The sequence below is a fragment of the Pollachius pollachius genome (assembly GCF_949987615.1).
Source record: "Pollachius pollachius genome assembly, chromosome: 7".
NCBI lineage: Eukaryota > Metazoa > Chordata > Actinopteri > Gadiformes > Gadidae > Pollachius > Pollachius pollachius.
In genome coordinates this window covers 1,747,695-1,773,764 of record NC_136940.1, presented here as the reverse complement: position 1 = coordinate 1,773,764, position 26,070 = coordinate 1,747,695, and the positions used below count along the sequence as shown (strand labels likewise).

The 26,070-nt window shown below is 49.5% G+C and overlaps 1 protein-coding gene across 2 annotated transcripts; it reads left to right on the top strand.

The window, feature by feature from the left end:
- Nucleotides 1-1,772: 1,772 nt before the first annotated feature.
- hdlbpa (high density lipoprotein binding protein a) lies at nucleotides 1,773-26,070 on the top strand. 2 transcript variants are annotated; one of them, XM_079739529.1, is made up of 28 exons: nucleotides 1,773-1,840; nucleotides 3,895-3,964; nucleotides 5,783-5,897; nucleotides 6,730-6,881; nucleotides 8,088-8,303; nucleotides 10,213-10,419; nucleotides 11,077-11,292; nucleotides 11,519-11,725; nucleotides 12,508-12,615; nucleotides 12,996-13,100; nucleotides 13,501-13,579; nucleotides 14,128-14,267; nucleotides 14,553-14,657; nucleotides 14,978-15,091; nucleotides 15,328-15,414; nucleotides 15,504-15,635; nucleotides 15,923-16,141; nucleotides 17,038-17,259; nucleotides 17,790-18,008; nucleotides 18,789-18,927; nucleotides 19,649-19,833; nucleotides 20,325-20,429; nucleotides 20,566-20,700; nucleotides 20,920-21,063; nucleotides 21,597-21,776; nucleotides 22,158-22,274; nucleotides 22,960-23,112; nucleotides 24,572-26,070. In XM_079739529.1, the coding sequence occupies exons 3-28, from the start codon at nucleotides 5,819-5,821 to the stop codon at nucleotides 24,659-24,661; spliced, it is 3,855 nt and encodes a 1,284-aa protein (XP_079595655.1). In that variant the 5' UTR covers nucleotides 1,773-1,840; nucleotides 3,895-3,964; nucleotides 5,783-5,818; the 3' UTR covers nucleotides 24,662-26,070. The 2 variants fall into 2 exon arrangements, with proteins under 2 accessions (XP_079595655.1, XP_079595654.1); XM_079739528.1 differs by having other exon boundaries at nucleotides 6,724-6,881.

The window sequence follows — 26,070 nt, the reverse complement described above, 5'->3', positions numbered from 1 at the left end:
CAAAATACAAAACAATGACAGAGTTCCCAGTGAATGTGGCCGCTCCTATCCAACAACAACAACCACAACAACATGTCTGCATAACGAAGGGTATTGTCCTGTGGGGGAGGGGTGGGGGGGTGGCGGTACACCTGGGCTGGCCCCCCGGGGCTCCCCCTAGGACGGTCCTGTTCCCTGGTGTTTGTTCCTCGAGGAGGGCCCAAAACAGGGCCCCCCCCACAGGACTACTATGAATAACACGAGGGGCCCCTCATCCTTCCCTTAGGGGACCTCTGGGTGCACAGCAGACATTCTGCACCGCAACAACAACATTTAAAAATAGAGAGTATCAACGCGTGCGTAGAAATACAGCACTGTGAGGAGCAGCGGGGACGTATGGACCAGTAGACAGGAGCGCGAGGATGGTTCGGTGTTGTTGCTATACGACGCTGAGTTCAATGGGTGCAGCCTCACCTGTAAACGGCCCTGAGATGGTTACAGGTGGAGGGGCCCTGAACCCTGCCTGTTGAGGCTGAACATTCAGCCTCAGGGCATCAGGCTGAATATCAAGTCGCTTCGGATTAAAGCGTTAATATAAAGTAATAACTTTGTGTGTTATATTATATAGTGTTATATAAGTGTATAACACACATATATTTCTGCTGTATCACGCATTTGTGCAGGGTTGGGATGGGGGGGAGTATAAATTATTATTTCATTTTAAGTTTAAATATAATTATAATACATTTATGGCCTATTATTTGGATAATAGGCCATGCATTTCTGTTTAAAAACAACAAGCATAAGTTGAGATTTGACACATGTAGCTATCACAGCTAACTGTGTTACTGAACAACAAAATGTAATATCACAATATAATTGTATTATGAAGTCATCATATTATTATGTAGTAACTACACAACATAATGAGCTTTAGGTAAAGCCCTTTTTCCGTCTGTGCTTTTGAAAGATGATTATATTACCATTTTAAATAGCTATACAAAACCACAGTGAAATATGTGTAACAAAAATAACCACAAGTAAGCAATGAACAGTAATTATGTGTATTCATCTAAAGGTGGCTGTATCCTTAATCATGTCCTGATTAAAAGCGTCTTTATCATAAATCAAGTGCTAATAAAAGATGTATATAACTTAGATCATCTCCTGATTAAAGGTGGTTACATCTAAAATCAAGTCCTGATTAAAGGTGTCTATATAATCATGCCCTGATCAAAGGGGTATTAGCATTCAATAAGTGTAGGTGTCTGTTGAAGTTAACCTTTCACCCCTCCCCTCTGGCAAGAGGCGGGGGGGGGGACTTAAACACATACACACACATGAATACATATACCCTAAACATAAAAAGACCCACACACACACACACACACACACACCCGCACACACACACACACACACACACACACACACACACACACACACACACACACACACACACACACACACACACACACACACACACACACACACACGTACTTATTGTCGCTCTATGTGATAAAATGCTATGCTTTATAATAAAGACTCAATGATCCCTCTCAGTATAAGAGAGGGACATCAATCAACCCTGTTGTTTTGGTACCCTTACGGATATTATTGTCCACTCACGGTAGGATTTATCCTCACAGTAGTTATATTGTGCAATAATCATTGTCCAGGGAAAGATATTTGGAAGTTTCCTTGGGTGCTGATATTGTAACCGGACTCTCCACCGTGTGACGTTAGAGGACATGATTGGTGGACGGCTGCGGTATATATCCGCCAGCCTCCACTTCCACCTTCTCGCCAGTGGAATTTCATCAGAGCTTCTGCACCTTCAGGGCAGACGAGGAAATCAAAATAAGTAAGTACACCGGCGATCACGCAACACGGCCCCGTGCAAGCGTGTGGCAGGGGGGCTTTGGGTGAACGTGTGTGTAACGGGGTGCGGAGGGTCGTGGTGCAGGATGCATGTGAAGGGAGCAGTGTGTGAGAGTGTGTGTGTGTCTGTGAGTGTGTGTGTGTGCGCTGAGGCCTGGTGTCATGTCTCCCCGTTCAGCTGTACTGCCTTATGCCTACGTGGACTTAGCGAGAGCGCCGACTGCAGCCCAACGGGGCTCCCCTTCACTTGATGCCGTCTGACGGGCTCCGGGTTCGCTCTCCCATTCACTCCCTGCTGATAAAAAGAGGACATACTGTTAATCCCGGGTTCCTCATGCGGCATTAGAAGTTCAGGGAATGCCCGATCCGGGGTGTTTATGCAGCCTGAAGTTTCCCCAGCGTCCCAGACACTTTAGCTGTGGCCGTGGAGTATGTGTGTGTATGCGTGTCGTGTGTTCACTTGTGTGTGTGTGTGTGTGTGTACGTGTGTATTGTCGCATTTGTGTTGCTTTACTGTGTTGTTAGTTGTTTATTTTGCTTGCATTTTATTTTCCATTCTGTGCAGTCCTTTCTGTAGTCTGGAGCAGAATAGTTGTGACAAGGTTTTAATAAAATGGGTTTCGTTCTGGTGCATAATGATAGTTAGTGTAGGTCAGCAGAATTAATCTCGTATTCTGTATTGTGTGTGTGTGTATGTATGTATGTATGTATGTATGTGTGTCTGTTTGGTTATCGGGGTGCTACAGCCTGTTAGCTTCACTAGCCCGCTAGCTGCCGCTAGCCTGTTAGCCGCCGCTAGCCTGTTAGCTACAACTAGCCTGTTAGCTAACCCACCCGGCTACGTGTCACTCTCTTACGTGACACGGTGGTCAAAGTTTTTAGCCAGTTCGCTAACTAGCATTGGCTTGGAAACAGAACGCCCTCCTCGTCTGTATATCTTGGCAAAACATGTTTTAAACAAACATCCGCCTCAAAGCCCGTTTTAGTAGTGCGATTAAATGACGTCTTATACAAATAAAGACGTCGTGTATGTGCTGAATTGCACTGGTTAGTCTCCGATAGCTTCGTCTGCTAACATATTTGTCACTATGAGTACAATGTGCTAACGTTGGCCGTCTACTGCACCCTGTACACTAATCCCTAATCCAGGATTTAGCTCCTGTACAAAGGTTTAGGGCCATGATAGTGTAATGGTTAGGGTTCGACTCCCACCCCAAAGGCACTGGGTCCGAATACCACAGTGTTCACAGCCACTAACCTGTAGGCATTCTAGAGCAAGAAGCCTATCCCCTTACTGTCTCCTAATAGTGCATCTGAATTCACTGACCTATACCGTGCTCTAAATTACCTGTTTCTATACTACTTCCCCTACCTGCTCCTTAATGACCTGTCTCTGTACTGTCTAACCCCTACCTGCTCCTTAATGACCTGTCTCTGTACTGTCTAACCCCTACCTGCTCCTTAATGACTTGTCTCTGTACTGTCTAACCCCTACATCGTACCTGCTCCTTAAAGCCCCATCTAAAAGAAAATGTAATTTTGCTTTGGATGAAACGTCTGCTGCAATGACTAAATTAGGAGGCTATTTAGTCAGGTAAGGATCCCAAAAGTTTGGAACCCTTGGCATAAATCTAATAGTACTTCTCGTCAGTACTTGGTATTAATAGTCGGTCTATCTAACCCAAGTTATCCTAGGTCATTCATGTTGATTGAAACACAACCCTGGTGATGCCAGTTAACCTAATTTCATTCATCCCAGTTTCGAGACCGTATTCAAAACATTATGTACTTTGATTCATGCAAAATGAATCAATTAATTAGCTATCAACATATTCCCAGGTTTTGATGGGAATACCCCGAATCTCTGAGCTGGGAAGAGCCCTTGTAATGCTGGATCCTACAAACACATTTTCTCAGAGGCAATGTCACATGAGAAAACTACTTGTGTGTTTCAACTCTTGTCTTCGGTCATGTTTGAAGAAACTAACCATGATTAAAGTGGATGACTCTTATCTTCCTTTGCTTTTATTTATTCAGGCAAAAGCTGGCAGGCTGACAAGCGGACAGCTTTACAGGACGGATAATCTGGTAACTGACCATTTAGCTGGTAAGTTATACGCCTTCCACCCAACTGCAGTGTCTCTCTGTCTCTCTCTCCTCAAATTAAATGGCTTCTATTGCTATGGTAATAACATTTGTATTGCCAATACAGATATAAGTGAGGGAGAACATGGCATGTTATTACGATGTTTTCGCTCGCTCGCTCACTCACTCACTCACTCACTGAAACCTTTTAGGAACCAGGTGGCCACAGCTTCAAAGTCAGCAGTCTTTCAGCCTACTGGGGTTGTTGGTTTGAAACCCTGAGAAAGCAGGTCTAAGAAACCAGAGGCTGCGGCAGTCGAAAAGCCGATTGAACACCCTCTCCTCCCCTCTCCATAGGCCGCACTCAATTTGAATCAGACGCTAAACGTCTACAGTAGAATCTGCATCACAGCCTAATGTATTCTGTTCTGTATTCACTCGGTGAATAAAGTACAGAGTAGGGACACTGTGGTCATCTTACGATTCCAAGCGACTTTTAACCAGGTTGCAGAAGGAGATGGTAGTTGAGACTATTATACGTCTCCTTGAGATCCTAATTGGCCGACTATTCTCAATAAATATACGTGTTCTAGGGTGTGTGAAATCGACCCGCTGGCCCATTACTGGCAAACTGGTTTCCAACTGGGTGGGGGGGGAAGGCATTCTTAAGGACTTTAGAGTCGCAAGGTGTACAATTTTTAACTAGCTCATAGCTTAAAATGACCTGCCATTTCTGTAGTTGATGCTGAATGATAGAGATTTCAATAAAATCCAGTCCTATAACTGATCTATCCTACAAATACTAGATGCATGCGAGTCCGTACCTCTTTGTTTACAAGAATCTTAACACAGAGCCTCCCCTAACCCTCTCATTCACGCCCCCAGACAGCCGAGCCACGCTGGGTCGCTCCCTACAGTAGCACCCGGTTAAAGGGGTAAAACGCTGTACCTAACCTTTTGGAATTCTGAAGTCTCCCGCAATCTCATTAAGAGGGGTTCAATCTCACACATTGCAGCTTTTACTCCTACTAGTTGTACAGTCGTTGTGGGTGGGGGGGGGTGGGGGAATTCATTCATTCATCATGGAGGTCTTTTGGTGCCACTGTCACAATCTATTGACTGAACAGGGATTCACTCAGTGCTCGCATAAACTATTGAACCACGGGTCAGAGTGACCTTGGGATTATCTAATCAGCCTAACTCTCAAGGCTGCAGGATGACCTGTATTGATAAGCCTGTGTGGGGGTGGGCGGTTTTCCACAGAGAACCACCAAAGACCTGTGGGGAGAAGCCAGGTAATGGAAGGGTAGTAGTAGTAGCAGTGGGCACACCCATTTGTGTCGCCATTTTAGAAGGATTTGATGAGGTCTGGCAGTGGTCTATGCATCGTAGGTCCCTCTAGAAGTATCAGCAAACGTGGCTTACAGCACGCTGATGACGGTGGTAATGGACTCCACAATGCCGACATGTGAGCCGGATAGTCTAGTGGTTCTAACCCAAAGGTTCTGGGTTAGATTTCTGATGGCCGCAGTTAAGCAGTAACCATCTTGGATCAAGGGTTCTGGCTCCAGCGTCAGGATGCATCGGAAATCAAGGCAATAGACTTTGGAAAAAGGGTGTGACGTTGAGTAGTGTAATGATGAAGCATCCACTCTATGAACTCAAACTATATACCATGTAGAGCTGATGTGCATAACGGCAATACAATGCACTTAACAACGCAACAAGAACATTATGTGCTATCAGAAGGACATTACTGAATCACTGATGCATTTTAGAGGTGGATTTAAAACCTAACGTCTGTACCCGTTGGTCTAATGTTGTTGTTGTGTTTCTGCAGGGCACACTCGGACTCTGTGTTGACACGATATTCACCATGAGCTCAGTCGCTGTACTCACCCAGGAGCGCTTCAACGAGCACCGCAGCGGGCTGCTGACGGAGCAGAGCGGCGGAGGTCAGTGTCCCCTCCCACAACCCCCTCCGTCCCACCTCCGTCTTTATTTAAATAACACATCCAAACCTCATTCCAGCGAACTTTATTTAACTAACACCAAGAGGGCGGGGCTCCCGGTCCAGGGAGCGATCTCCAATGGCTCCCTTCCGGGTTCCTTGAGCAACCCACCCTAACCCTACATTTGGACCTGAACTCGAATTTGGAATACTCTCTTAATCCTGCTGTGATTTAAAATCATGTATAAATCCAAAACACACTGCAGGTCTCTTTCAAACAGACTGCACTTATATCAAGCACTCTCCCCCTCTCCGAGCACCCTACAGCCTCTCTCCTCAGTCGCCCACTCACTTCTCCACACACCGATGACGTGGTCAACCCCAGCCTCTGACGCGGCTACGGTTGTCGTTCAAGGACGCTTCAGTCGGAGAGGGAGGGAGGGAGGATGAGCGAGGGTTGTCTGGCAACACTACTGTTGCCAGACAACCTGCTGTTGCACTGATGTCGCGGCCTCGTCACCTTGTTGTGCACAGAACTCTCCTCCCTGAGTTGCCTAGCAGCATGAGGAGCTGTATCACTTCCTGGGTTGCCTAGCAGCAGGAGGAGCTAAAGCCTCCTCATCTCCCTCGTTGTTTACTGAGCTCTCCTCCTGGGTCGCCTAGCTGCAGGAGGTGCTAGGACCTCCGTCCTCGTCGTTGTTTACCGGGCTCTCCGCCTGGGTTGCCTAGCAGCAGGTGGAGCTAGCTCTCCTCCTGGGTCGCCTAGCTGCAGGAGGTGCCAGGACCTCCGTCCTCGTTGTTGTTTACTGAGCTCTCCTGTTTTTGCCCAGCTGCAGGAGGAGCCAGCGGAGAGGAGGAGGCTCTCCCCACCTACAAGGATGCCTTCCCCCCGCTGCCTGAGAAGGCGGCATCCCCCGAGGGCACCCAGGAGACCGCCAACGCCTGGACCTCCAAGCTCCGCCCCCTCAAGTCGTCCGTCATCACCCAGGTAGGCTGTGGTTTACTTTGATAAAGTCGTAGCTATTTAGTTATCCAAAGGGATGCAACTGGGGCTGAGCACAGCGGAACGGTACAGTAAATATTGCAGAAGCTGCGGAAGTCGTAGTGCTGCTCAGATCTCGGGACAGAGAGGGAGCTCAGAGTAGCCATTGAATCAGAAATGAATGGTGAGCCTTTTCTCTTCGTGGTGGTAGAAGTATGAATCACATGTTTTCTGAGATCCAACAAGGAACTCTTTGATAAGCCAGCACAAGTCACTAGATTTGCTCCGATAACATGGAGCCGTCATGAAACCAATGTGTAGAACTATCAGAGCGCTCGAGAGCATAAGGACCAGGGGACCTAGTGCTCAACAGCGCTCTCACTCATAACTCCGCAACCAGTCACGACCAACCCAAGAACTGAGCCCGTCTACATTTTTCCTTTCTTCGGTTCCATTAAATCCTGTCTGACTCGTTGTACAGGACCCGGTCTGGAATACTTTGAAGCACTACTTGTATGCCTACAACAGAACGCCTTTTTTCCGTGTACTGGCCTCTTTTTTTACTTTATCGTCTTTACATATCAACCCAGACATTCCCATTTACATTAAGCAGACGCTTCTAGCCGATCTAAAGCGACTTACAATAAGTACATTTTTCAGAAGAAAGAGATGCATTATATCGCTGTCTCTACAGTAAGGATGTTCATAGAACCAAGTACTAACAATCACTAGGTTAACCCATTCCCTGTATAAAACAAAGATAGCTAGGATAAGATGCTACACAATGCTAAGTACAATTTCTTTTTTTTAAGTGCGAGGACGTGCAACATACATTAAGCCCGCATTCACACTAACTCCGTCCGTCGACGGATCTCATTGACCTTGCATGGGGCGCTCGCGAAATGCATTGTGGGTCCGTCCGTCCTTTCGGCTCCGTGGCCTGCGGCGAAACGTTGAGAAATGTTCAACTCCTCAGGAAGCAACGGATCCGTCTTCAATCAGATCGCGTTATGCAAATACACGCAAGTGCGCTCTCCAATCAAATCGCCTTTGTAATACAACCCGGGAAAACGCATGGATCCGTCAAAAAGCCCCCGTCCGCCGACGGACGCATGTAGTGTGAACGAGGCGTCCGGGGGAAAACGATGCAGAGTCTAGGTGAGCTCTGAACATGTGTGTGTCTTACGGATGTCGTCTGCTGCTCCCCACCAGGTGTTCCACGTGCCCCTTGAGGAGCGCAAGTACAAGGACATGAACCAGTTCGGGGAGGGGGACCAGGCCAAGGTGTGCGTCGACATCATGCATAAGACGGGCGCCCACCTGGAGCTTTCCATGGCCAAGGACCAGGGCCTGTCCATCATGGTGTCCGGGAAGCTGGACGCCGTCATGAAGGCCCGCAAGGAGATCGTGTCCCGGCTGCAGACTCAGGTCCGTGCCCCTTCCTTATGGGGCTCTGATTGTCCCTGTGGGTCAGTTGATTGTAGGGCTGTCCCCGACTCAGAATTTTCTGAGTCGAATCAGATCTGCCTTTTCAGTCCAGAGATTCGACTATTCGGCGGCCGTGCAGGGCAGGTCTTTTGGAGGTTTAAAGAATGAGTTTTCTTTCTATTAACACTCTGTTTTGGTAGGCCTTTTGGTAAGCCTTTTATATATGCTTGCACGTTGCGCTCATTACGTTCTCACCTGAACAGTTTTCTGTCAATCAAACTCGTCGGAATTGTAGCCAACTTATTCCTGTCGAGTTTTAAGAAGGCTCCTGCCCATAAGGCTGTCCGATAATGAACACGGGGCTCATGTATAGGCTAGTGGATAATCCACTATATCAGCCCCGTGTTCACGATCTGATTGCATTTATTGAGCCCAAAGCATACACAGCGCTGTCGCCACACTGACCGCACTGCTAGAGAAAATGTAGCAATAATGTAAGGGGAGACAGCCGCTTCCCTCTGCGAGATTCTGTCTAGCAAACAAAGTTACAATGAATCTATCGCCACAGTGACATGGACAGTGTCTAAATAAAGCTTCTCTTTATTATCATTAGAGCTGCAAGATGCAAATGGTGAATATTAAGCCTGCGGTGGCATCTGTACGCACAGTTTGCAATTTATTTTCAGCACCAACTGCCGCTGCAGAAGAATAATAAAAAGTCACAATAAATGTGTTGATTCATGCATATGGTCTAACACGTCTACCCTATAGGTTGGGTCTTTTACTGAGATCAAATAAAAGCTCTTTGAAAATACACAAAGTAATGCTCCTAACCGGCACCAGCTGTCTCTTCGGCGTCAAAGTCATATTTATTGTATTGTTTGTTTATATGTAGGTCTATTTATAAATGTCGCCACACTTTTGACGTCTTCTGAGACATGGTTATAGGCTATGGTAATATTTGCTTTAGTAAAACCAACACCGTCCGTGCACCAACCATTCTGGTTTCAATTTGTATCCATTTCAGCACACGTCGTGCCGCATCAATCCTTCTAAAATATATAATTATTATCCATATAAATATTATTCCTGTGCATTTTAATGTTTTCTATTTTTAGTTTTATTAATGCACACCACTCACTGACGGAAAAAATTAAACAAATAAATAAATAAAGGAAGGCTGCGGGGTTTCCCGGCTGATGATTCGAATCATCGACTTTCAGGGGACAGCCCTAGTTGGCTCTCATCATCCATCTCTCATTGACCCTGTAGTTGAGGTGATAGGCCTGTTATACTGCTCCTATTGGCCTACACCTGATTGGCCCTTTAGGTCAGGTGATTGGCTCTTTATTGTACTCCTATTGGTCCTGTAGTTTGTTTTAAATTACAGGGCTATTACTTTTTTCCATGCTGCCATACTCACTCACTAAGAAAGTGGGAACTCGTGGAAAACCATTAGACAATCTTTGTAGAAAACATCCTTGGTTATAAGTCCTCCGTGTGTTGATATGAGTCCATCTCAAATGGAGGGGCTGGTGAGGCCATAATGGTGTCTTTTATGCAGTTGTATGCTTGACTAGCCCGTAGACTGACCACGATAAGGATTTTAATAATGCCATGCCAAGTATTATCTGATAACCGATATATCCTACAGATATGAAGTGCTGGACCGTTGGTACCTCCTTCTTTGTTTACATATTATTACTCGACACTCCCTCATCTCCTCCCACCGACCTTATGCTAGTTGGCTTCAGTGGCACAGCCAGTTAGAGTGGACGGATCACTTTCATTTATTTTTAATTCTGAATATCCTTCCAACTGGAAGTGGCTCCATCTATCACATGGCTCTGTGTCACCATCTCACTGGCTCCATCCAACGCGTTGCTCTGTGTCCCCCTCTCCCCGACAGGCGTCCTCCACCGTGGCCATCCCCAAGGAACACCATCGCTACGTCATCGGGAAGAGTGGGGAGAAGCTCCAGGAACTCGAGCTCCGGACCGCCACCAAGATCCAGATCCCGCGACCCGACGACCTCAGCAACCAGATCAAGATCTCTGGCACCAAGGAGGGCTTGGAGAAGGCCAAGCACGAGATCCTGCTGATCTCCGCTGAGCAGGTAGCGCACGACTGCAGGCTCCACATGTTCAGTTAGACGAGTTTGTTATGAAGGGCGGCTGGACAGCGCTGTGTCCAGCGTCTGGTCGTTCATGGATTCAAAATGAAACTCAAGGTTTTGGTTTAGTTTGGTGTTCATAATATCATGTCTAAAGCAGTGTGACATGGTAACTGGTCCTTGCTTTTAATGATAACTCATAGTGTGTGATACCGTGCTGAAGGACTGCAATACATTATAGAGTCGTCTGACTGGCGAAGGAAGGAGACACTTTGTACTTCCTGCGCCCCCGGTGAGATGGCGAATACTAATTCAGATCAAACCCGGCCGCTGCAGACCTTCCTGCTTGTGAGCGAAGGCGTTTGTGTCCCGGTCAGGGCGTTTGTGTCCCGGTCAAGGCGTTTGTGTCCCGGTCAGGGCGTTTGTGTCCCGGTCAGGGCGTTTGTGTCCCGGTCAGGGCGTTTGCGTCCCGGTCAGGGCGTTTGCGTCCCGGTCAGGGCGTTTGCGTCCCGGTCAGGGCGTTTGCGTCCCGGTCAGGGCGTTTGTGTCCCGGTCAGGGCGTTTGCTTGACCGCCACCCAAAGGTTCTGGGTTCAATCCCCTTGCCCCACCTCCTCACCCCTTAATTGACGCGTGTCTCAACCCCCCCCCCCACCTGCAGGACAAGCGTGCGGTGGAGAGGGTGAGCATCGACAAGGTGTACCACCCCTTCATCACCGGCGCCTCCAACAAGCTGGTCCAGGAGATGATGGCGGAGACAGGCGCGCGCATCAACGTGCCGCCGCCCAGCGTCAACAAGACGGAGATCGTGATCACCGGGGAGAAGGAGCAGGTGGCCCTCGCCGTGGCCATGATCAAGAAGGTCCACGAGGAGAAGGTATGTAGCTCGGCTGGTGTGTAGCATAACTGTTCTAGGCTATGGTGTAGCGTTACGTTTCATTAGTTTTAACGTTGGCGCCGCATGTGGTGCACACTGTAAGTGTAGCCTATTTCTGGTAAAGCGGCTGACTCTGGTCGTTCTTTTTAAAATGTTTTGTCTGTGAAAGTACCTTTTTCAAAGGACAAGGTTCAAATGCAGTTCTTGCCGTCGTTGTCCCTTGCAGAAGAAGAACACCACCACCATCGCCGTGGAGGTGAAGAAGTCTCAGCACAAGTACGTGATCGGGCCCAAGGGGAACACCCTGCAGGAGATCCTGGAGAAGACGGGCGTGTCGGTGGAGATCCCTCCGTCCGACAGCGCCCTGGAGACCGTGATCCTGCGCGGGGAGCCCGACCGCCTGGGACAGGCCCTCACGGAGGTCTACGCCAAGGTAGAGCACCAGGGGGGCACGGGGTACAGTGGGGGTGGTGGGTCTGGGCCTCACGGAGGTCTAGGTCAGGGTAGAGCACCATGGGGGGCACAGGGGGAGGGTGGTGGGTCAGGCCCTCATGAAGGCCAAGGTAGGGGACCAGACCGGCACTGGGGGAGGGTCTTGGGGCTCTGCAAAGGTAGAGGATCAGGGGGAGGGGGGCTGGTGGGTGTGGGCCTGACGGAGGTCTAGGCCCAGGTGGGTGGGTGGGGTTCTGAGCGTAGGGGCATCGTCTACCTTGCGACCGTCTGGGTTCCAAGCCCTAGTTGGCTGGTGGAAGGGTGTTATTAGTGTTATTAGTAATCAAACCTACGTGATGATATGTTGACGGCCCGAATCATTCGATTCAGAAAGGTTTTTTCTGTCACAATGTTGAGACAATATTCTTTGACATGGCTTAAAACACAAATCTGCTCACTGCAGATTTGTGCATAATTTATGCATTTTCCTTCAGTGGAAAAGGTAGTTAAATTTGACCAGATATGTAGAAAATACTTGCTTAGGACATTTGAATTAGGTAATTACCAAAACGAGTAACCAAACACAGAAAATCAAACAGGTTCTGTTCTATTTGGTTGCACTGGTGACCTCATTTTTTACCTTATTTGGCCGTGTGACATCGACGCTGTCCATCTGCTTTGGTTAGTCTTGAAATCACCTTGTTCCATCGCGGCCCCGCCCAGAGGTGGGCGCCACGCTTTGTTTATGTAAACTCAGCCTCCGTCCCCTCCCTGTCCCCTCAGGCCAACAGCTACAGCGTGTCCACGGTGTCCGCTCCTTCCTGGCTGCACCGCTTCATCATCGGCAAGAAGGGGCAGAACCTGGCCAAGATCACCCAGCAGATGCCCAAGGTAGGGCTGCTCCATTATGGAGAAAGTCTGAATCTTGGTCAATATTGAAATCATGAGTATTCAAATTAGTTTTGATTTTGGAAACATGAAGCAATATTCAGCATTTCTCTCCAAAAAACACTTTGTAACTGAGCCTTTGTATAATTTCTATGAAAATAAATATTCAACTAGATTATGTTAGTTTGGTGATCGTTTGACACTAAAATGGAAATCACAATCAAAATGTTATTGCTCGCCTAGCCCGAGGTCTGAGGAGCGGATCTACAGAAGAGCACTCTGGTTCGTTGATGAACACTCAACGGTAGAGCCAGCCTCCTGGGCTCTCTCCACCGTTGATGAACCTGAGTGTTAACGAGCGGTTCTTCTTCCGCCTCCTGCAGGTGCACATCGAGTTCACGGAGGGAGAGGACAGGATCACCCTTGAAGGCCCCACCAAAGACCTGCAGATGGTGCAGTTGGAGATTGAAGCCATGGTCCTGGATCTGGTAAGATTGGCCACTTTTAAAGCAACGAAGTTCCTTAAGGGTCCCTTAAGCTTTCATGATTTCTGTGAACCACATGTTAATAAAATAATAATACATTCGATTTATAAAGCGCTTTTCTATGTACTCAAAAAAAATCTTTGAATAAGAGAAAACCCTAACCCTAGAAGCCTTGTAGTGTTTTATATATCCTTTGTGTTCCTATTGCATTGAACTTGCAATAGGAACACAAAGGGACTTTCATGCGTTTTCCATTTCCTGTATCTTGAGCATTTATCCTAAACCCTGTCCGTGGGGATTATTAAAGCCACCTGAATTCCGACGTGCTGTGGACTTTCATTCCGCTGACTAGCAGCTCTTAAAGGCGAGTGAACTTACGACCCGTCACTCTCCTCTTCTCCAGGGGAACCGTATGGATTACACCGAGATTAGCGTGGATCCCAAGTTCCACCGACACCTGATCGGCAAAGGAGGAACCAACAGTAAGTAGGGGCCGGGCCGGGAGGGCACAATGCAGTCGCTTTTCATTCTTCCGTTGTAGCTGTCCGTGCTGAACGGTATGAAGGAGGACTGAGAAGGTTACGCAAGCTCGTGCCATGCTGTAATAAGTGGTTTATACCTCAGAGGGGAACCAACGAGACACAACGTGGTGGCTCTGGAACCCCACAGGGCTGCTGGATGCTTTTGTTTGACATTGAGTTCAGTCGCTCTAGTCCTCCATCAGAAATCGAGGATTATTAACAGAATTGGTTTAAAGACTTCACTGGTAGAGCATAGGCCTCCCAATGATGTCCATACCAAGTATGCCTGAAGAAAAATGCCACTACAGTGCGACTACATTGCTCAAAACTATTCCTGTATCATAAAGCTGAAGAAAAGGCTTTCATTTAGATATTTACCCTTTCATTTATATTTTTTCAACTTCAGAAAAACAGAATAAAAATAATATAAACAAGGAAAGTATTTCTGTCTGGCGGGATACATCTCAAACCGCCCTTCTCCCTCCTCATCACTGTTTGTCGTTGTCCAGTCAACCGCATCAAGGAGCTGCACAAGGTGACGGTCCGCATCCCCCCCGACAACGAGAAGAGCACCCTGATCCGCATCGAGGGGGACCCCCAGGGGGTCCAGGACGCCAGGAAGGAGCTTCTGGAGCTGGCGTCACGCATGGTCAGTACCATCTGAACCTCGAGCACCCGCTGGCCTGGGTCTGAGTACTGACCATCTAGTTCAATAATGTAGCATATCGTTTCGATAACTTGCCATATACAGTCAATGTATAGTTTCAATAATTAGTGTATACCTTCTACCTTAACTCTCTGTAACGTTAGCATTTACTTTTAGTCTTGACGTAAACGTATTAGGGGAAACATCATGGCCATCTTGGATCCTAACCCTTCTGTGTTCAGAGGGCAGTGAGCGGTTCACTGAGCGGTTCTTGTGTCTCTCTTGCAGGAGAACGAGCGCACCAAGGACCTGATCATTGAGCAGCGGTTCCACAGAGCCATCATCGGCCAGAAGGGGGAGAAGATCAAAGAAGTTCGTGACAAATTCCCAGAGGTAAGATCAACCGAAGACACAGTGTCCCGATGGCTTTGTGTAGGGTAGTGTTGTTGTCGTTGGGGTCCTCAACTCTCAGCTGACCGGCACTTGGTTCGATCCCCAGACACACACAAGCACATACACATCTAAGCACATGCACGTGTGCTTAGATGTCTGTCTGCAGTCTACCTGCAGAGTTCCCCTACTTCACCTGTATGTGAGCTCACTGGCTCTTTGGATAAGAACACGTTTCATAAATACTGATCGTTTATTTGTATCCGCTAGGTCCCATTTTGTGACTGTCCATCCCCGTGGTCTGTAACTGTCCATCCCCTCAGGTCATCATCAACTTCCCCGACCCGGCCCAGAAGAGCAACATCGTTCAGCTGCGCGGGCCGCACACGGAGGTGGAGAAATGCTTCAAGTTCATGCAGAAGATGGTGGCTGAGATGGTACGCTCCGTTTGGAAAACTTTGTATTTATATAAATAATTATGCCGAGATCAAAGACAATATGTCAACCCTAGCCATGGCCAATAAATGCTATGCTAGTACATGCTAATCAATGCTATACTATTAGGCAAAAGTCAAGCCAAGGCTATGCTAACAACTGGAGCTAGCCTGGGCTTTGTTAAAGGGGTGCTTCGTAGAACTGTGACTCATGTCTCTGCCCCCTGTGGTTCTGTCAGGTGGAGAACGGCTACACCCTCCTGGTCCCCATCTTCAAGCAGTTCCACAAGAACATCATCGGAAAGGGAGGAGCCAACATCAAGAAGGTGAGGAAACCAAAGATGGGCTCAACCTCCCCCTCCTTCATTTTAAATGTTTTGAGGCTGACTAGAGCTGTTCGTCTCATCTCCTTTAGATCCGTGAGGAAACTAACACCAAAATCGACCTGCCTGCCGAGAACAGCAACTCTGAGATGATCGTCATCACCGGCAAGAAACCCGCCTGTGAAGCCGCCAGAACACGCATCCTGGCAATCCAGAAAGAGCTGGTGAGGACGACGATGATGATGATGGTGGTGGTGGTGGTGGTGGTCCTGTGATCCTAGCTATCCTTGTTGTATACGGGGAATGGGTTAACCTAGTGATTGTTAGTGCTTGAAACTTGTTTCTGTGAACATCCTTACTGTACCGATATATTGTGGTTTCTCTTCCTTCTGACAAATGTACTTATTGTAAATTGCTTTGGGTAAAAGCGTTAATTCAGACCTGAAGGTGGACTGACCGGCCCAACGACCGGCCCTCTCTAACCCGCCTCCCTTCCCTCCGCGTCCTCCAGGCCAACATCACGGAGCTGGAGGTGTCCATCCCCTCCAAGCTCCACAACTCCCTGATCGGCTCCAAGGGCCGCTTCGTGCGCTCCATCATGGAGGAGTGCGGCGGCGTGCACATCCACTTCCCCACCGAGGGCTCGGGCATTGACAAGGTCACCATCCGCGGCCCGGCCGAGGAGGTGGAGAAGGCCAAGCAGCAGCTGCTGGCCCTGGCCGAGGAGAAGGTGGGTGGGGCCCGCACCTCCAGGCCGGCTGGGGAACCCGAGGGGCCGGGCTGGGGAACCGGAGGGGGGCGGGCTGGGGAACCGGAGGGGCCGGGCTGGGGAACCCGAGGGGGCCGGGCTGGGGAACCCGAGGGGCCGGGCTGGGGAACCCGAGGGGGCCGGGCTGGGGAACCCGAGGGGCCGGGCTGGGGAACCCGAGGGGCCGGGCTGGGGAACCCGAGGGGGCCGGGCTGGGGAACCCGAGGGGCCGGGCTGGGGAACCGGAGGGGGCCGGGCTGGGGAACCCGAGGGGCCGGGCTGGGGAACCCGAGGGGGGCGGGCTGGGGAACCCGAGGGGGGCGGGCTGGGGAACCGGAGGGGCCGGGCTGGGGAACCGGAGGGGGGCGGGCTGGGGAACCGGAGGGGGGCGGGCTGGGGAACCCGAGGGGCCGGGCTGGGGAACCCGAGGGGGCCGGCTGGTGTCTCGGACCTGGCCCTGTACTCTTTGGATAAGGGGTCACTAGACGGCACATGACCGTTTCCATCTGACTTGAGAGCTCAGCGTGCTCCTGAAAATAAATAACGTGATGGGTCAAATATCTCAGACTAGGTCGGCAACACGATTCCCAAAAATACCCCAATATTCCCTGTTGAGCTTCTATATACTCTTAAACACAACTTGGTACTGGTTGAACTGTAGTATAGAATAGGATGGGGTTGAAGTGTCTCCTGATGATGACTCATCTGTCCCCGGGTGATGACTCGCATGTCCCCGGGTGATGACTCGCATGTCCCCGGGTGATGACTCATCTGTCCCCGGGTGATGACTCATCTGTCCCCGGGTGATGACTCATCTGTCCCCGGGTGATGACTCATCTGTCCCCGGATGATGATGACCCCACCCTGTCTCCTCCCAGCAAATCAAGAGCCACACGGCGGAGCTGCGCGCCAAGCCGGAGTACCACAAGTTCCTGATCGGGAAGGGCGGCGGGAACATCCGCAAGGTGCGTGACAGCACGGGGGCGCGGATCATCTTCCCCACGGTGGACGACCAGGACCAGGAGCTCATCACGGTGGTGGGCACGGAGGAGGCCGTGAAGGAGGCCACCAAGGAGCTGGAGGAGCTCATCAGGAGTCTGGTCAGTGCCCCATGCCTTGTAGAAGTCCTGTGTCTGTGAAGGTGTGGACTGGTAGCATTTCCAGATGTTCCACAGATATTCGCTATCTCATATCCAATACGCTTTTCTAGAGGTTTGTGTTCCCGGCTGTACCGTTATATATTATTTTACTTTCTGTAAATACATTTATCTCGCATGCCGGACATAACCTTGTATATACGACACTGCATCGCTCCTCCCAGATTTGTCCAGTTTCTTTGTCGTTGCCTGGATCTATGCCTTAACTTAATAAAACGTGTTAATGTGGAAATTCTGCACATAACGACTAAACCACAACAAGAGTGATGCGTTGTTGGGGACGGATCGGTAATGCCTCTTTACCTAAAGGCAACAAAGGATTAAAATAATGTATTTTGTACTCAAATAACCTTGCGGCGACCAGGTAAAGGCCTCGTCTGTACTCGAGTCTGTCTCATAACTAGTTTAAAGTAGTTATGTGAGGCAGTCTGTGCAGCAGAGTGTGACCTGGTTGCCCCTCCCCCGCCCCCCAGGACAACGTGGTGGAGGACAACATGAGCGTGGACCCCAAGCACCACCGCTACTTCGTGGCGCGTCGCGGCCAGGTGCTGCGCGACATCGCCGACGAGTACGGCGGCGTGATGGTCAGCTTCCCCCGCACGGGATCCCAGAGCGAGAAGGTCACGCTGAAGGGCGCCAAGGACTGCGTGGAGGCGGCCAAGAAGCGCATGCAGGAGATCATCGAGGACCTGGTGAGTGGGCAGTGGACGGCGCCGTCCAAAAACGGTCCGGTTGTTACCGTAGCTCTGCCCAAGGCTTCTGACGCGCTCGTCCACGGCCGTGCAGGTCAAGGCTCTCCAGTCGAGTTGTTCCCATACCGGTGTCAGAAATTATTCCAATGCGGCCTGAAATGCCTTATCGGGTATCGGCGAGTACGCAAGTCTATGTGCTGAGACCATCACATGGCTCATGACACGATGGCTCATTTACTAGCGGTGCCTACAGCATCACAAACAGTGCGGTGTTATGCTGCATTCGTTTATTGTCGGAGGTGCAGTCAAAATTGGAACTGCGTTATCTCCGGCCTGCGTGCGTTCGAGCCACCAAGTCGGAAAAACATGGATGCTCATGCATTGTAAATGATCTAGATCTAAATTAATTGTCGACAGTAAGTGAACCGACTACATTGTTGTCATCGCAAAATAACCCTTCAATTAGAATTTAAGTATAATTAGTAGTAACAATGCTAGATGCTGTATCGGTATACACTCTATCGGCCGATACTCAAGTTCAGGTATCGGGAAGGAAAAAATGCTATCGGATAATCTCTACTCTCTCGTGACCATAGCCACGGGGTTTATGTCTCCCCGGATAAGATGCAAATACAACATGGGCTGTACTTTATTCAGCCCAGACAGAACATCAGGGTGACGCTGCGTAAAGCACGGCGCCTTGGTGGGAGTTAAAACTCGGCGCGAACGCGTCGAGACGCTCCAGTAGGTTCTGAGCGCTCTCTGCCCCGTCTCTCCCAGGACGCCCAGGTGACCATCGAGTGCGTCATCACGCAGAGGTTCCACCGCTCCATCATGGGGCCCAAGGGATCCCGCATCCAGCAGATCACCAAAGACCACAACGTGCAGATCAAGTTCCCCGACCGCGAGGACCCCAACGGTGAGTCCCCCGCCGGGAAGGAGTATTATAACGAGGAAGGACTTTCAGAAGCGGGGACTAAAGAGGACGCAGACACCTGAGCAGCCATTGTGTGGATGGGTACAGAAAGAAATGCATTAAGCTAAGCATTCAGAAGTTCTTCAGTAGTTCAAAAGATGCATTAACACATGACGGGAATAGAGGAAATGACAAGAACGTTGTTGGACTCTAAAAATGGGTTCCAGACGAATCCCATCACGGAAGGAGTTAGGGCCGTGATGTTGAGCTGAACTCTTAAAACGTGTGAATGGATGTGATCCGTTGTGTCTGCTGTTTATGAATGTAAGCAATCATCAGATCTTCTTGCATAGGTGATGCAGAATGTACTTCAGAATAGAAATTGGTAATATTAGGTTTTCAGGTTGGTCTTCTAGTCGTGTTACATTTAGTGCATTTATCAGACACTTCTATCCAAAGAGACTTACAATGAGTACATTTGTCAGAAGAATGAGAAACGACAGAATATCTCTGTCAGTGCAGTAAGGATGTTAATAGAACCAAGTGCCAAGCACTAACTATCACTAGGTTAACCCGTTCCCCGTATACAACACAGATAGCTAGAAGAAGACGCTACACAATGCTAAGTTCTATTTATAAGTGCGAGGACGTACGACAATAAGTGCATACCTGAAGTGGTCATGACCCCCCCCCCCCCCCCTGCTCCTCGGTTCCTCCTCCCCAGCCCCTCCTCCTGCTCCTGCTCCTGCTCCTCCCGCCGAGGCGGCGATCCAGGAGAACGGGGAGGTTCCCGACGGGGAGGTGAAGGCGGACCCGCCCGTCGCGGACCCGGCCGCGCCCAAGAAGTGTGACGTCATCGTGATCTCCGGCCGCAAGGAGCGCTGCGAGGCCGCCGTGGAGGCGCTGAAGGTCAGGGGTCGCCCGCTGTCGTCTGATTGGTTGGGAGGGAGCGGGGCTAGGGACAACCTCCTGGGGTTGGACCCGGGAGGTCGAAGGGATTCCCGGTTGGTGGCGGTTGGTGGCGGTTGTGGCGTTGTGAAGGACCAGTACACAAAAGATGTCATCGTTTACTAGTGGTTCAACGTGCATGTGTGCAATGTTGTGTCCAGATGGCAATGAAGAGGATTGTTAAACCCCAGCTGCACGGTGAACGCAATGGTCCCTTAAATCCTACCTCTTCTTAGTGTGCCTCTGGTGATCACCGTGGCACTGCTTTTAAAAGTGACTCATGCGCGTTTATCTGCAGTCCTAAATCAAACTGCCTGCCCACCTTCAACTCAATTCACACAATGCGGTTTGTACCGTCGGACCCCTCGTTATCAGGTTGCCATGGAGACTCACAGCGCGGGGGGTTTTGTGCGTCCGGTGCAATGTGTGACTCTTGTCTCGTGCGTTCTCAGGCCTTGGTGCCGGTCACCACCGAGGTAGAAGTGCCTTTCGACCTCCACCGCTACATCATCGGGCAGAAGGGGAGCGGGATCCGCAAGATGATGGACGAGTTCGAGGTTTGTGCTCATTCTATCTCAAGACCCCCGTAATGAAGACCCTTCTGGACGTAGTGTGCGTCCGTGTGCGGCACGCCCACGTCTGAAGCCCCGCGATGACGTTGTCTGCGTTGTCTGCGTCGCCTTCTCCCGCCAGGTGAACATTCAAGTGCCTTCTCCGGAGTTGCAGTGTGACATAATCTCCATCACGGGCCTGGCCAATCACCTGGACCGAGCCCGCGAGGGACTGCTGGAGCGCGTCAAGGAGCTGCAGCTGGAGCAGGAGGATAGGGTGAGTGCAGGCGCCCCCTGCTGGCGGGGAGTAGTAACGACAGTGAGCTTTGTCTCTGCCTCGCCTCTCTCTAATAACTTAAAATTCAATCAAATGGACCTTTTGGTTCCATGATGAGACTAGTCAACTTGACCAGTTTCTAATTGTTTTCCCGGCATAGTCCTGAGGACTTATGGTCTTTTGATATTGAGCTTGAGTTTATTATTTGTGTGTGTTTAGGCTCTCAGGAGCTTCAAGCTGACCATCACTGTGGATCCAAAGTATCACCCCAAGATCATCGGCCGCAAGGGAGCCGTGATCACCAGCATCCGCACTGAGCACGACGTCAACATCCAGTTCCCCGAGAAGAACGACGAGAACCTGGTACAGCAACCTGCTTTAGCCTTAGCTTAGCATAGCTTTGTTTACATAGAACAAGAACCTGCTGTAGGCTTAACTTGGCTTAGCTTCTTTTATGTAGTACAATAACCTGGTAAAGCCCTGCTTTAAATACCCTCTGTATAGGCTAGGGTTAAGCACTTTATTATTTGATCAGGGCGTAGCTTCATAAGTACGTAAAGCATTAGGCGTCATTTAACTTTATTCATATAGCATGGAGCACAACTAGGCTTACTTCCTATAGAATGGAAATTGATGTTGCTTTATTTCTAGAGAATATCATTATATAAAATTTTTAGCCCAAGCTTTTTGATATGAATGTTTCTAATTTGAAACAAAATTTGTGTATAGATAGGTAGATCATATTCAAAGGCCTATAAATTCAGGCCCATTTAATATCAAGTGCATTGTATACACATATTGACAATGCTTGTGTTTCTGGAGTGCGCCTGGCGTCTTCTGCAGAGGTCGTGACGTGTGTGTGTGTGTGTGTGTGTGTGTGTGTGTTATCTGTTCAGGACCAGATCAGCATCATGGGCTACGAGCCCAACGCCATTGCGGCGCGTGACGCGATCAAGGCCCTGGTGGACGAGCTGGAGGAGATGATCTCAGAGGAGATAACGTTGGACAGCCGCGTCCACGCACGCATCATCGGAGGCCGCGGGAAGGGTATCCGCAAGATCATGGAAGAGTTCAAGGTGAGCGGGGCAGGACGGAGAGTAGGGCTGGGAAGAGCAGAGCTGAGGGGGGGGGGGGGGGAGGTTGAGGGACATGTTCTAGAGCCTTCCGACTTGCATCGTTTGGGCGGCATGAGGCTGAGGAGGTAGAGCGGTAACCGGAAGGTTGCTAGTTCCATCCCCGGCTCCTCCTAGCGTGGAGGTGTCCCTGAGCGAGACGCCTCACCCTGACTGCTCCCGACGGGCAGGCCGTCGCCCTGCGTGGCCGACTACGCCGTCGGTGTGTGAATGTGTGCAGGAAGGGCTGAATGCTAGGCAATATTGTAAAGCGCTTTGAGTGGCCACTGGTTTAGAAAAGCGCGGTATGAATGCAGTCCGTTGACCAACTGGTGTGTTCCTCAGGTGGACCTGAAGTTCCCCCAGAGCGGGTCCGCCGACCCCAACCTGGTGACGGTGACGGGACGCCCGGAGCTGGTGGACGAGGCCATCGACCACCTGCTGAACCTGGAGGAGGAATACGTACGTCCTGCCTCTCTCCTGTCTCCTCAGGGCACCTGGTTCTGGGGGCGCCTCGCTTTGTGCTGGGCGATCTGTTCACCTGACAGCAGGAATGGCTCTCGTTTGTTCAATTGAACATGGTTGCATTAACGACGAGTGACTAATCATGGTCTGGGATTTGACTAGGGCTGGTACTGCCAGGTACCTCACAATTCAATTCTTTAGGTCTTGATTCGATTCAATATTGATCCAATTGCTTCGATATCGATTCAACAATATGTCCAGATGACAAAAATACCTAAATATTATTTAGAATTAACCATTTGATAATGAATTAACCATTTCATTGTGCTTTAACTAGCAAAAAGGGAATACACCATTATATAGCATAAAAAAAAGTAATAATCATAACATGGACAAATGTAAAAGGGCGTGTACATTTAGGAATACTCGCTTGTAGATTACAATGACTATGGAAATATTCGATTTCAAAAAAGTTCTGAATCGAAATTGAATCGAGAACAAATAAATTGCAGTGCATTGATGAATCAATATTTTTACCCAGCCCTAGATTTGACCCTCTGCATCATGCCATGACGAAGTATCAGAATATAAGCAATAATGTTAAATGGATGATGTAGCCCAGCTCCTTGGTCAGTGCTCCAGCCGCATGCTGCTGCTAACGCTCCGCCGTCCTCTCCTCCAGCTGGGCGACGTGGCTGAGAAGGAGGACAACATGACGTACATGCGGTCCTCCGGCGGCGGCGGCGGCGGCAGTGCGTCGTCTGGGGACGAGCCCCGGGGCCCCTCCAAGGGCTTCGTGGTGCGTGAGGCCCCCTGGACCACCGGCACCGAGAAGGTCAGTCAACAGGGCTAGCTAGCGCGAGCTCACAGTATGGTGGATGGCTAGCATGAGCTAATGTTATGAGGGTTTACTAGCGCGAGCTCGCAGTATGGTGGATGGCTAGCATGAGCTAATGTTATGAGGGTTTACTAGCGCGAGCTCGCAGTATGGTGGATGGCTAGCATGAGCTAATGTTATGAGGGTTTACTAGCGCGAGCTCGCAGTATGGTGGATGGCTAGCATGAGCTAATGTTACGAGGGTTTACTAGCGCGAGCTCGCAGTATGGTGGATGGCTAGCAGGAGCTAATGTTATGGAGGCACTAGCATGAGATAGTTATCCTTGAGATAGTTAACATTATAGTAGATGACTAGTATGATCTAATGTTATGATGGACAACTAGCACAAGATAGCGTTTTGATGGCTTACTAGCATCCGTTATCATTATGATTGCTTACTGGCATGAGCTAACATCTGCTATCTTGTATCAGATTCACTCCCACATGAGATGTCGACTTGGGCCATGTATTCAAGTCGTCATTCTGTGCTGAAAAATAATTTCTTGTAGGACATTTCTTGATTGCAGAGTATTTGATTAAATGGAACGTGATCATCAGAAGACACACTGGGAGTATTGACAAATGGTCTTGACTTTTAATAGTCACATTGTAGGAACTAACACCATCAAACACAAACCAAAGGGATTCTCGTGGTCTTGACCTAGTTAATTCAAAATACACACATTGATGAGTGTCTCATACAAATTCAAACCAAAATGTCTCATTTCAATCTGAGATGGGAAGGGTGCTTCCTCTAGGTGCAGGGATCATTTATACAAAGTGTGTTAACTGAGGTTAGCTCATTTGTGGTAGAATTGTTCAGATGCCATTTATTTTTTTTCCTTGTGACAACTTTGAACTCTCCACCTGTGCTGTGTTCCAATATCCATACTATCCGTACTTACTAGCCTTAGTTTGAGCACGTAGGGCGTTCCAATTCAGATCGGGCGGAAATAAGTGTACTGAAAGGACCCGGATGGTGTACTCAAAACGGTCAAATCGCGAAGTGTGGATCGATGTACACTTTTCGTACTCAACGGCAGCCATCTTAGCTACGTAGCGGAAGAGGGCGGAGCCAGGCTGAGCCAACGTCGGCGCATTTTCCACATAGCCTGCACTAATAGAATCACTTTTTAGTCTTTATAGCTTTTATAGCTGCTAGGCGTAAAGAGTTCATCGTTCAAAGCGGGATGTTTATTGCGGGGGGGGGGGGGCAGTCGTGATCATAATTTCCGGTTAGTGCCCCACGGAGTATTCGATTTGGAACAACTGACATCTGAAAATGAGCGAACTTACTGAGTGTGGATGATGTACTACGTTTAAGTGTACTCTTGGAAGTATGGATATTGGAACACAGCACTGGTGTTTAAACGGTGGACCCGACTGACCACTTCCTCCTCCACTTCCTGTCTCCAGGCTCCCGATATGAGCAGCTCCGAGGACTTCCCGAGCTTCGGCGCTCCGGTGGCGGCCAAGGCGTCCCCCTGGGGACCCAAGCGCTTCTAACGCCCGGAACGCCCGCTCTCCAAGGAACCACAAAGAAGTCCAGTCCCCTGACCTCCGACCTCCCCCTCTCTCTATCGTCATGGTGACCTGGACTGACCGCTGACCCCCAGACGACCCTATTCAGTCCAACCCACCGGGTCCGAAGTGCTTTTCCATAAGCTGTAATGACTCTAAGCTCTGTGTCTAATACTGTCAACTGTCCGTAGGAAAGCCATGGTTTAGTCTGTAAACAATCAGCCGCCTATCACTACCTTTATCTATCTCTAGACCGTGCATTTCATTGTGGTTTCAAAAGTCGTTATATACCAAAATTTTAAGATGAGAGGACAACTTTGGGAATTGACTAACAAAAGAAAACCCAACGGATCCCGAGCTGTCGTTCTTAGTTGCCTTTGCAGGGAGGGGCGGCGGCGGTTTTAAAGTATTTCAACATGGCCGACCCGGTGCGGTCAGTGGCCCCGCCCCCTCCTGCCAATCCCGATGTAGCCGAGTGAATCGTGTCGTTGTCGTCAAGCACAGCTCCTTCCCTCCGCTCTCGTTGATCCTTCCGTCTGCTTCTGGGTAGTGTGGTCGAGCAGTGTTGCACACGCGTGTGTACCGCCTTATCAAAACACTCAACGTTGACTTTATTTTCCGACGCACGGGCTTTCGTTTCGTTGCGACCGTGGCGGAACGGCTCACATCCTCATACTGCCAGATATCGGAGGCTCCGATCGGAACCTCGACTGTAATGAGACCGCACGTCAACAGAACAAACTCCAGCGTTCCCCTCCATCTCCCCCCCACCCCCCCTCACGCACTATCATGCGTTTTTGTATTTTGCTGAAACATTCAAAATGGTGTCCGTTTACTTTTTAAAAAAACAATCTGATTATGTCCGAGCTAAGTGTAGACCCCTCCCTCCACCAGCCACCCCCCCCCCCCGTACCCCTTCCCCTGTGCCAACGATGTCCCTGTGTGATGTTCCCGTGTGATCTGTGTTTCCACATCCTTGGTATTGGGTCAGTGTCCAGTCCGTTTGTCTTCCGTCTGCTATGCAGTTTTGTTTGAACATAGCAATGGCCCTCTCTCTATTAGCCTTATCGCTAGAATGATCCGAGCAGGACGGAGTGAGTGCGGACTAGATGTGGGGGGGGGGTTCACTCTGAAGGCGCACCTGAAACGTCCGCTAAACTTTCCCGTTTGTACGAGCTTTTGGAAACTTCGGGGCTCCCCTGGTTCAGATTTCGCTGTCGTTCTGAAGGATGAGATGTGACTGTGAGCTGCTATTACAAGTATTAACAGCCACCCCATTTTGGCTTTTATCATTCTATCCCTGAATGAAAGATTATGCAAATAAAAAGTGAACGATTTATGGACGACACTGGAAATGAAATTGTCCAAAAAAATACAATAAAAATTGAAAATCC

What these genes read in the sequence shown, in the direction of transcription:
- hdlbpa (XM_079739528.1), top strand. Translation starts at nt 5,819, where the DNA reads ATGAGCTCAGTCGCTGTACTCACCCAGGAGCGCTTCAACGAGCACCGC. An exon ending in TCACGGAGGTCTACGCCAAG is followed by an intron (nt 11,726 to 12,507) that starts GTAGAGCACCAG and finishes CTGTCCCCTCAG; the next exon opens with GCCAACAGCTACAGCGTGTC. An exon ending in TGAACCTGGAGGAGGAATAC is followed by an intron (nt 22,275 to 22,959) that starts GTACGTCCTGCC and finishes CCTCTCCTCCAG; the next exon opens with CTGGGCGACGTGGCTGAGAA.